Source organism: Myotis myotis, unplaced genomic scaffold (genome assembly GCF_014108235.1).
Source record: "Myotis myotis isolate mMyoMyo1 unplaced genomic scaffold, mMyoMyo1.p scaffold_m19_p_19, whole genome shotgun sequence".
NCBI lineage: Eukaryota > Metazoa > Chordata > Mammalia > Chiroptera > Vespertilionidae > Myotis > Myotis myotis.
Genome location: NW_023416323.1, coordinates 10,086,966 through 10,099,280, shown reverse-complemented (window position 1 = coordinate 10,099,280; position 12,315 = coordinate 10,086,966). Strand labels below are relative to the sequence as shown.

The following is a 12,315-nucleotide window of genomic DNA, read 5'->3' as shown; positions in this document are numbered from 1 at the left end:
ATCTCCTAGCTGTATTTTATAATAAAAATTCTGAAACAAGCCGAAACCGGTTTGGCTCAGTGGATAGAGCGTCGGCCTGCGGACTGAAAGGTCCCAGGTTCGATTCCGGTCAAGGGCATGTACCTGGGTTGCGGGCACATCCCCAGTGGGAGATGTGCAGGAGGCAGCTGATCGATGTTTCTCTCTCATCGATGTTTCTAACTCTCTATCTCTCTCCCTTCCTCTCTGTGAAAAATCAATAAAATATATTTAAAAAAAAAAAAAATTCTGAAACAAGTTAACATAAATACTTATTTTCTTAGCTTTGTCTTATATTATAAAGAAAATGGTTTCAAAATAACAATGCTGATATTAATAGTAACCATAAATACTATATCATGTGAGAAATTTTTTTGTATTGATTTTTGTCTTTATTGTTTTTGTTTGACCAATGATGTATGGTCAGAATTCTCTGTTCTTAAGTCATTTGAAATAAATCCTTTCTTTGAGGAATTATGTTACCAAGTTAACAGTTGGGTTTGTTTCTTCAGTTTGTTCTCAAGTTCAAGGACTGCTTTTTAAAAAATGAATTTGATTATTTAGAAAAGTAATGCATTTCTGATGTAACAAAAAATATATTTCAGAGATATCTTGTCTCATTCTATTCCCCTCCCCTATCACATTCTTCATTTCAATTACATATATTTTCTTGTTTATCAAGTGAGTTTTTTGTTTGTTGGGCTGCTAGTGTATATTTATTCTTCCCTCCTATTCCCCACCCTCCTTCTTACATTAAAATTATCATACTATATACATCACTTTCTCACTTCCTTCACTTAACAATATGGCCTGGAGATGCCTTTTCTTAATTGTTATCTTTTTTTCTTTGTAACATCTGAATAGATAAGATGTTATTATGTTCATATAGCATAGTTCATTTAGTTATTGGACATTATTTTGTTGGCCATTTGGGTTGTTTCTAATCTTCTGCAGCTACTAACTGTAATAATGAATTTTTTTTATCTATGTCATTTTGTACTTAATGCAGGAGTATCTCTAAAGTAGATTGATACAAGTGGAGTTGCCCATGTAGCTAAGTACTTAATAATGCCCATTAGCAAAGTACAAGAGTACCTTTTCTCGCAGAACCTTACCATCAGAGTATAGTGTTGAATAGCTAATTTTATTTTATTGGTTGTTGTTTTTTTGCCAAAGGCATAAGTGAAAATTGGTATCTCAGTGTAGGTTTAATTTACATACCTCATCAGTGAGTTTGAGTATCTTCCATATGTTTAAGGCTTACATGTGTTTATTTGGGAACGATTTCTATCCCATTCTCCTTTTTTCTTTGGGGTGTAGCTTTTAATTCTACCTGTTACATTAGGCAGTTTAGCTGTATGTGAAATTAGTTGCAAAATTTTTTTCCAGTTTTAAATTTGTGTTTTGATACTATTCATAGTGGTCATTTCTTAATGCAGAATCCAGAGGTAAATTTTTATTTTTATGTAGTTAGATTTATTAATTTTTTTATTTATGGTCATAACATGCCTTTCTCACTCCAGATTTCACCTATACTTTCAAATACCTACAAGGCTAAAATTTTTATAGGGTTTTATTTTCATATTTATATATATTTTTTATTAATTTATTTAGAGTTTACCTTGGTATATGGTATTAAGTGTTTATCTTAATGCCAGATTTATCTTTTTCCAATTGACTACCCATTTCTTCCAACACCATTTATTTCAAGTCTTAAATTCACTGTTTTAAGATTCCATTTTGATCATATACTAAATTCTCATATGTATTTAGTCTATTTCTGGACTTTATACTCTCCTCCATCTTCCAGTCTATATTTGTGTACCACTATTTAACTCTATTTTCGAGGTTTTATAATTTATAATTCTTTGTAGAGTTTCCTAGCTATTTTTGCTTGTTTTTCTATGTAAATGTTGAATCAGCTTATTCTAGGGGGACAAAACACCTCATTTTAATTGGTATTGCATTAAACTTTTAACTTAGGGAAAAGGGACATTAGATCTTTATGATGTTAAATACTCCCATCCATGTTCATGATAAGTACAATTTCTGGAGTGCTTAAAAATTTTCTTTATATAGGTTTTAGACACTTCTTACTAAATTTGTTTCTGGGTATTTTATCGTTTATATTGCTATTATGAATGGAGTCATTATGGGAAGCTTGTTGATTTCTATAAATTAGTTTTATTCCCTGCTTAACATACTGAGCAGTTGTTTATATTAAATAATTGAGGCAGTGGGCTTCCTGTCTTTATTTAGAATTTAATAGAAATGGCTTCATCATGGTTTTTGTGGTCAGATACAGATTATGATTTCCTGTACAGTATTGCTATATAGATTACTCAGACTGCCTGGATCTCTGGGGATGTTAGTAGAAATAAAAAGTTTAAGGCTGCAGCCACTGCTGTGTCTCAGATACAACAACCAGGAAAGATCATGTTAATTGAGAGGGGAAAAAACATTTACAAACTGTGATACTGTAGTCTTTAAACAAACAAACAATAGAAATAAGATGTTCATTCTTATTCTGTTTTCTTTCCTTTCACTCTTTTTTCTTTATGAAGTTTTTTTTGTGTGTGTGTGTGTGTGTTCTTTGTATAGCTTAGCTTGTTTCTTAAAGTTTTAATGTCTTTTTTTAAAACATTTTGTTACATTGTGTTTCATTTTTTACCTACTTTGTGGCAATATTTTCAGATGAGTTTATTAAACTGTTGGAAAATTATGCTGTTTATTTTCACTGTTTTTTATAGTATCCTCTTATGGACACAAAGAGATTCTTTTGTGTTACTCATGTTTGTATCAGATAGATTTTCCTAGACTAGTACCTGGAAAAAGGAGGCATAGTATCATTCTATGGTTCAAAGTTCACCTGCCTTTCTACTTTTTAAAGCACGGGATTTGTGTACCTTCTCTGGCTCAATGAACTAACCTTGTGAGGCAGACTTCTGTTTCCATCTCGGTTTCCCATAATTTTTCATAGGACTTGCCTTTTAGGATGATGTATTCACTTTTAGAAGCTGGTAAATCTGAGGATGCTCCCCACTCCCAAGTACAGCAGGTCCTGGAATAATGTTCTTCCCTAAAGTGTCCTTTGGCTATAAAGTTGATGAGATGCCATGGGAACTGAACTCTTGTTTATATCAAGTAGCCTGTGGTAAAATTGGTTTTGTTATACATTGTTTTGCTTAAAGTTGCAGAACCTATTGATGATGTTAAGTAAGGACTCACTGTATTTTTTAAGCCTACTCTTTTTGCTTCCCCCCTGCAGTCCTTTTCTGTTTAATTAGTTTTTGCTTTCATTAGTTACCTCTTAGGATGAGGCCTACTTATTCTGTAAGGAAATATCTGCAGATTTTTAAAGTTTGAAATCCTTAAGAGTCCCCCTCAGCATTTCTGTTTTTTTCTAGACTTCTTTGCAACTTTCTGCTTAGGCCTCCTTTTTGGGTCTGCCTTTGGCAGAGGTACATGGAATTTGGGAGTTGGTTTTTTTTTTAATCCCTAATTTTCTTCATTATTAGAATTGGTTACAAGTTTTTACTCAGGGTGAGTACCTCATTTTGAGAATGAATATTTGCTAGTTATTTCTGGGATCTATTAAGTCAAAGACTTCTCTCCATTATCTAGTCTTTCTTGATACACCTACCACACTATTGTGGTTCCTGTAGCATCTGTGTTTTGGGCCACACTTACATATAATTTAGAGTTAACATATATTATCTCTCTACTAGTTTCACTAAAGATTGACTGGTTGATTACTCCTTCCTGTTGTTCTTGATGTTTGTATGGTTTTTCGAAACGAAGTATTTGAAAGATTCAAAACTAAGCAGCCACAATGTTCCTGTGAAACTTTTTCTAGCCTCCTACATTGTTGGTGTTTCTAGGATTCTCTCTGTCCTTGACCATCTTTTTCACATACGTGTATATATATTTTAATCCTCACCTGTGGATATGTTTTTATTATTTTGTTTTGTTTTGTTTTTAGAGAGAGGGAGGATAGAGAGAGAAAAACATCAATATGAGAGAGAAACATTGATTGCTTGCCTCCCGTAACCCGCAACCTTTTGGTCTATGGGATGACACTCCAACCAACTGAACCACTCGGCCAGGGCAGAATGTATATTCTCTGTAAGCACTTACATCTCTGTAACATTCCATCTGTGTCTTTTTTTTTTTGTTAATTAAATCTTTATTGTTCAGATTATTACAGTTGTTCCTCTTTTTTCCCCACATAGCTCCCCTCCACCTGGTTCCCCCCCCCCCCCTCAGCCTTCACCGTCCCCACCCCCCCCCCCACTGTCCTCATCCATAGGTGCACGATTTTTGTCCAGTCTCTTCCTGCATCCTCCACAACACTCCCCCCCCCGCAAGAATAGTCAGTCCACTCCTTTCTATGCCCCTGATTCTATTATAATCACCAGTTCATTCTGTTCATCAGATTATTTATTCACTTGATTTTTACATTCACTTGTTGATAGATGTGTATTTGTTGTTCATAATTTGTATCTTTACTTTTTTCTTCTTCTACCTCTTCTTAAAGGATACCTTTCAGCATTTCATATAATACTGGTTTGGTGGTGATGAACACCTTTAGCTTTTCCTTATCTGTTAAGCTCTTTATCTGACCTTCAATTCTGAATGATAGCTTTGCTGGGTAGAGTAATCTTGGTTGTAGGTTCTTGGGATTCATCACTTTGACTATTTCTTGCCACTCCCTTCTGGCCTGCAAAGTTTCTGTTGAGAAATCAGCTGATAGTCATATGGGTACTCCCTTGAAGGTAACTGACTTTCTTTCTCTTGCTGCTTTTAGGATTCTCTCTTTGTCTTTTGCTCTTGGCATTTTAATTATGATGTGTCTTGGTGTGGTCCTCTTTGGATTTCTTTTGTTTGGGGTTCTCTGCACTTCCTGGACTTGTAAGTCTGTTTCTTTCACCAGGTAGGGGAAGTTTTCTGTCATTATTTCTTCAAATAGGTTTTCAATATCTTGCTTTCTCTCTTCTTCTGGCACCCCCATAATTTGGATGTTGGTACGCTTGAAGTTGTCCCAGAGGCTCCTTACACTATCTTCATATTTTTGGATTCTTTTTTCTCTTTGCTTTTTGTGTTTTTTGCTTTTTCGTATTTCAAATCTTTGACTTGATTCTTGCAATCCTCTAGTCTGCTGTTGGATCTCTGTATATTATTCTTTATTTCAGTCAATGTATGCTTAATTTCTCATTGGTCCTTTTTCATATTCTTGGGGGTCTCACTAAATTTCTTGGAGGTTTCTAGAAGATTCTTGAGTAACCTTATAACCGTGGTTTTGAACTCTATATCCAGTAGTTTGCTTTCCTCCATTTCTGTCATTTGTGACCTGTTTCTTTGACTCTGCATTTTGGCTGCTTTCCTGTGTTGATAGAGTGGCTTTGTGTGCTAGGTGTCCTATAGGGCCCAGTGGCTCAACCTCGCCAGTCACCTGAGGTGGACACTCCTGGTGCACCCCTTTGTGGGCTGTGTACACAGTCTTGTTGTAGTTAAGCCTTGATTGCTGTTGGTATCACTGGGAGGAATTGACCTCCAGACCAATTGGCTGTGAGGGCCAGTTGTGTCTACAATTAGAGAACTGCTGTGCTGGAAACACCCTTATGGGGCAGGACTTGCTTCAGTGGGGCTTTATTGCTCAGAGTCTGCCCCCTGAGTGTGTCTCTTATGGCTCTTATGGATCTGAAGCATTGTAATCTGGTGTGTGGTCTCACTCTGACCACTGGGTACATTGGCTCTTGGATCTCCAAGGAGGTGCAAGGTCAGCCACTGCCTAAGGCCAACCAGTAGGACCTCCAGAGAGATCTGCAGATTCCTCCTCTTTGTTTGGGGTTTGGAGGTGCCCAGATGAGGCGCAGCTGTGAAGCAATGCAGGCTGCTGACGAGCCTTAGGCCTCCTTTTAGAAGCTCTGGGGTTCTTTGACCCAGCTGCAGTTTGTTAGGTTTTAGATTGCAAAGGCCAGGCCATTCATATACAAAAGCCTCTGCTCACAGCTTGGGTGGGGTTGTCAATTGGGTGGTGCGGGGTCTCAGGGAATCACAGGGCGGTGCAAACAGCCATGGTTGCCCATCGGCCCTGCCCCAGATAGATCCCTGGGTCTCTGTGTCCTGCAGCCCCGGGCAGGAACAATGAACGCTGCGAGCACCTCTCAGAGAAAGCCGCCCTCGTGTTCTGGCCCGATGCCAGACAGTCCAGTTTCTCCCCGTATGAGTCTGGGTCTCCAGAATCTCTCCCGGAACTGGAGTTCAGAGCAGTTGGGAGCTTGTGTCTCCTTCCCAATTGAAAAAGACCACAGCGTACCCATTTGCCAGCCTGTTCGCACGCCTCCGTACTTCCGCTCTTTCGCACATCTGCACCTCCTACCAGTCTAGATGCTTTTCTCTTTCCCTCTAGTTGTCGAACTTCCACTCAGCCAGCCTTCCCATGGTTCTGGATGATACCTGTTTTGTCTTTCAGTTATAGTTTTGATGTGGTTGTGCAAGGCAGCAAATTCAGGTGTTTACCTATGCCACCATCTTGGTTCCTCCTCTGGTCCAACTTTTGAAGTATCACTAGGTATGAATTCTTTAAATACTTTAATATTTCTAGTTATCATTTTTTCTTTAGATTCTAGGCAACCAGGTTCCCTATTATCTTTAATCTGAATGTCCACACTTGTACTTACACTGCCTCTGTGTAATTGTTCTCTCTTTCATTGATTCTCTGAGTCTTATATCCCCCAATGTGTATAGACTCCTTCCCTCATGCATTGTCTTTTATAGGTTTTAAGTCTTTACATATTGTCTGACATTTAGGTTCCTTTTTATTACTGACCACTTTCTCGCATTCTTTCAGTGGTTAAATGGTTCAGAATTTTATTTTACATCTGTGATCATACTTCATATTGTCTTATCCACTGTGCTGGGTTCGTAAGCCTGAGTGAGGGCGGCGAAAGGATGAAGAAATGGCAAAGAGAATAAGCTGGATCTAGGTGGATCTTCCTGTGCCTGGCTGAGGCCACAGAGAGAGATCCGGAGGCAAGCTGAGCCTTTATTTTATAGCCAGAGGTAAACAAGGTAGTGGTCACCATAGTTACAATGTTCGTGTGAGTTTCACTTGTTTTGGTAGCACTTGCTGCACCTCCCACAGCCCATTAGCTACCTAGGAAGGATGTAGGAAGTGTCATATGGTCAAGCCTAATTATGCTAACAGGACTGTGCCCTCTAAGCTGGGACTTGTTTGTGGCTTTGCCAACAGGTCAGTCCGAGGCTTAGCCCTATAGCGGCGCCCTACAATCCACCTCCCCCATTTTACATCAACAGACTGCTTTCCTCCCTTCCCCTCTCATATACCTCTTTCAGAAGTTGTTGCCTAGGAAATCAGTTCTGTCTTTCTGGAGGGAGGGAGGGAGGGAGGGCATGTGTATATTTTTTAATATAATACATGAATGTAAAACATTTTTGAACATTAAGGTAAATGAAAAAATTTTCTTCTAACCTCTGAGCTTTGATCCTAACACTTTTTCAAAGATGCAGTCACTTTCACGTTTTTATTTATTTTAAAAAATGATTTGAGAGAGAAAGAGAGAGAGAGAGAGAGAGAGAGAGAGAGAGAGAGAGAGAGAGAGAAACATCGATGTGAGACATTGATCTTTTTCCTCCTGCCATGGTCCCAACCTTGGATTGAACCTGAAATCTGGGTATGTGCCCTAACCGAGAATCAAACCCACCACCCTTTGATGAACAGGACGATGCTCCAACGAAACCATGTTGGCCAGCTTGCAGTCACTTATAAGAGTTTCACATGTATCTTTCTTGAGGTAGTCTATGAATAATCCAGCATATATTATGTATCTGTTCTGCAAATATGAATATACTAGAGCCCCGAATTTCGTGCACTCGGGGGGTCCCTTAGCCTAGCCTGTGCCCTCTCACAGTCCGGAAGCCCTTGAGGGATGTCCGACTGACTGCATAGGCCCGCTTCTCACGGGGCCCCTAGTTCATAAATAATGATAATAATATAATGCTAACTTTTATTGAGTGCTTACTGGTGCCAGCCACAGTTCTAAGCACTTTATACGGTAACTCTTTTAAATGATGATTGTTTTGTATTCCTTTTTAGAAGAAGCCTGAGAAGATGATGAGCAGATAGAGGGGCAACAAGACTTGGAAATCAAGTTGCATCCATCTTCAGTAAAGTACAGACTGAGGAAAAAAGCAGTGAATGTAAGAAAATTGGAAAAATACTTCCTCTGATCTCAGACCTTTTATCTTTTAAGGCAACGTTCTTTTCACCTTACCTAGAAAAAATTTGAAACACAAGACTTAATCGTGAGGGACATTGTGTAGGAACAAATCATCAATTTTATTGATTTAAAAATTTTGCCACACTTTCTCCTTATAGTAATAACCCTTTTTAAATGTAAATCAGTGTGGAAATGCCTTCAGTTAAAATAGTTTGATCCCTATCAGGTACCAGAACATTCATACTGGATTCATACCCTATGAAGTAACTGAATGTGGGAAAACTTCCACTTGTGTCACACCTTATGAAATGAATGAAGTCAGGCTGGAGAAAAACCCTGTGCTTCTAAGGAATATTGAAAAGCCTTTAGCTAGATGACATTTCATTGAGCAGAAAAAAATTCATACTGAAGAGAAACCACTGAATATAACAATTCACTGAGTATTAGAATATTTATACTTTGAGAGAAAGCTTTGAATTCAATAAGATAAAGTTTTATCTTAAATCTATCCCTTACTTTACATTTGAAAGGTCATACACAGAGAAGCTCTACTAATGTAAGAAATGTGGAAATACCTTCAGCCAAAAGTAAATCCTCATTCATCAAAAAATTCTTACTGGAGAGAGAATTTGTGAATGTTGGAAAGCTTCCTTTCAGATGTCACACCACAGTCAGCAGAGAATTTGTAGTGGGGAAAACCCCTTTGCTTGTAAGGTATGTGGGAAAGTCTTCAGCCACAAATCAAATCTCACTGAGCATGAGCATTTTCATAATAAAGAGAAACCTTTTGAATGTAATGAATGTGGAAAAGCCTTCAGCCAAAAGCAGTATGTCATTAAACATCAGAACACCCATACTGGAGAGAAGCTTTTTGAATGTAATGAATGTGGAAAATCGTTCAGCCAGAAGGAAAACCTTCTTACCCATCAGAAAATTCACACTGGAGAGAAGCCTTTTGAGTGTAAAGATTGTGGGAAAGCTTTCATTCAGAAGTCAAACCTCATCAGACACCAGAGAACTCACACAGGAGAGAAGCCCTTTGTATGTAAGGAGTGTGGCAAAACCTTCAGTGGCAAATCAAACCTTACTGAGCATGAGAAAATACATATTGGAGAGAAACCCTTTAAATGCAGTGAATGTGGAACAGCTTTTGGCCAAAAGAAGTACCTCATAAAACATCAAAACATTCACACTGGAGAAAAACCCTATGAATGTAATGAATGTGGAAAAGCCTTCTCTCAACGAACATCACTTATTGTACATGTGAGAATTCATTCAGGTGATAAGCCTTATGAATGCAATGTATGTGGGAAAGCTTTCTCTCAAAGTTCATCTCTTACTGTGCATGCGAGAAGCCATACAGGTGAGAAGCCCTATGGATGTAATGAATGTGGGAAAGCTTTCTCTCAATTCTCAACCCTTGCTCTGCATTTGAGAATTCACACAGGTAAGAAACCTTATCAATGTAGTGAATGTGGGAAAGCTTTCAGCCAGAAGTCACACCATATTAGACACCAGAAAATTCATACTCATTAAAAACTCTAAATATCTTGAAAATTGGAAAGCAATTCGATGGAGTTTACACCTATGGCAAGCACATCAGAAGTAATCGTTCTTAAGGAAAGGGTCAGAAATGAGGGAAGCAAAAGCTAAAAACTTATGGGATACCAGAGAATTCATACTGAAGAGAAAGACATAAAAATCCTATGCCCAACAAAATCCCACAGTAAAAGTAATGCTGAAACTTCAGACACATTTCCACTAAAATTGGGAATGGGAAACATGCTTATCATTACTGTCTGTCTGCCTAGATCTGGAGATCTTCACCATTGTAATAAGAACAGTAAGTTGTATGTGTTAGAAAGGCAAATACTTTTATGGTATTGTTTTAGCAGAACAGAAGAGATTTTGGAATACCTATGCATTTATTAGAATTTAGAATTGGAGAAGAAAATGGGACTGTTTAAAAAATGATTTGGAAGTGATTTGTTCTCCAAGGAAAGAAAGATAATGAACTATGCATAAAGGTAAAATCCATGGGGATTAAAAACAGGAATATGGCCCAGCAGATGTTGCTCAGTGGTTGAGCCTCAACCCATGAACCAAGAGGTCAATAATTCCATTCCCACTCAGGGCACATGCTGGGTTGCAGGCTCGATCCCCAGTAGGGGGTGTGCAGGAGGCAGTCAATTTTGATGTTTCTCTCCCTCTCTTGAAATCAATAAAAACACATTAAAAAAAACAAACAGGAATATTGAAAAACTGTGTAGTGAAATGGTTATGACCCTGGGAGTAGGGAAACATCCCTTATAATGAATTAAAAATATTTAGCTTTTCTACTCTTGAGTTTGTATGCTCAGGAAATATATACCAGGCTATTTACTGTGGTATGATTTGTAGTAGCCATAAGTTGGAAACAAATGCCCATCAGTAATAAAGTAGAAAGTACTTATGAAGGGATATTATGTATCTGTAAAATGTAACAAATGAAATCTATGTGTGTTACAGAGAATGGTATAAAAAATGTTGAGGAAAATGAAGCCGCAGAATGACAATTCTGATACCATGACATTTTTGTAAATTTGAATTAAAACTTCCCTTATAAAATTCAGTACTATATATTGGTAATAGATACATATATGTATTTATGTATGTATGTTTTTAAAATGTTTTTGAAATGGATTGCAAGGATAGAGACCAAACTCTTGATAGGGGCTGCCTGTGAAGAGTTGAAAAAGGAAGGGGATGAGTGTGGGAGGGGTGGAGTGAGGAATTGGTTAAAGAGGACTTCATTTTTTATATGTAAACATCTACTTCTCTAAAAAACAGAAGAGACTGCTCGTAAATACATATATAAAAATACTGAGTAGTTCTGGATTGTGTTATATGGATATCGTGTCTTATTTTTTTGTACTTTTCTGTATTTTTCAAGTTTCTCAAAATTAATCATGAGGGTGAGGATGGGATCACTGTACCTATAGAAATCATGTTCCAATGGATTTATTCCCAATCAAATGCTAAACTTTTTATAGAAAATATTTCTAAAATTTAACAATGATGAGTAGATGGACTTGTTCTCTATGTAGTATGAAATTATCTATTTTATTAAAATTAAGAATGATAGCATAATCCAAATCTGTTTAATTTATTTTTACATGTCAGTGTATACTGTGTGTTTGTCTACTCATTTTACAACATATCATTTGAGCTTAAAAATGTTGATAACTTGTAAAGTTTACACAGCCTTCGTGTAACTTGTCTTTTTAGATAAACTTTCTGGAATGTCAAATTTACTGTCCTATAAATTACCTTGGGAACAGTGTGTGCATTAAAAATAAGTTTGTGATTGTTTTCTTTTCAAAAGAAAATCATTTAACTGCACACATCTTCCACAGTTTGAGTTAAATGCTAACACCTGGATCTCAATTATAACCTGCAGATTTTCATTCCTCCCAGTACTTTGACAAATACATCCTTTTGGGCCCATCTACCCTCCCCCGCCCCCCCACCTAGCTTTATTGATATGTAATCAACAAATAAAATAGTAAGATATTTAAAGTGTACGATGTGATGCTTTGATGATATACATAGACATTGTGAAGGGAATCCTCCCAGCCCCCCTCAAGTTACTGTTTGTTTCTTTTAGAGAGGTGTAGAGGATAGGATGTGTATGAGAAAAGTGGTCCAGAACCTGAACAGAATTTTATTGTGTAAACCAATCCTTCCTGAAAATGATTTTTCTTTGGTTCATATTTACAGTGTAACTTTATATAAATATTATTAATTAAAAGTTTCCTTATATAATGGTGACGATCAGCAATACAGCATTTTGAGCTTGATTTCAAAAGCTGCTTTTTAAAAAGCTTTTAAACTTGTTAAATACTACATCATTACTGTGTATTTTTTTTGTTAGCTTTTATGGAGGGATGACCAGGAATTATATACTTAGTTATCTAAATGAAACTTAGTCCTTTCTAATATAGAGCCCCTCCACTACCTTTTTAAAAAGGATGTTACATACTAAATCTAAGAAATTGGACCAGATATTTGTGCA

At 37.1% G+C, this 12,315-nt stretch overlaps 1 protein-coding gene across 3 annotated transcripts in view; it reads left to right on the top strand.

Annotated features, from left to right (window-relative positions):
* The window catches only part of ZNF146 (zinc finger protein 146), a 29,791-nt gene extending 18,180 nt beyond the window's left edge, over positions 1-11,611 (top strand). For 2 of the 3 annotated variants that reach the window (XM_036345455.1, XM_036345453.1), the window contains one exon: positions 8,138-11,611. In XM_036345455.1, the coding sequence (XP_036201348.1) occupies positions 8,919-9,797 (879 nt within the window). In that variant the 5' untranslated portion in view covers positions 8,138-8,918 and the 3' untranslated portion in view covers positions 9,798-11,611. The remainder of the gene's footprint in view (positions 1-8,137) is intronic. The other variant, XM_036345454.1, reaches the window with a different exon arrangement.
* The last annotated feature ends 704 nt before the right edge of the window (positions 11,612-12,315 follow it).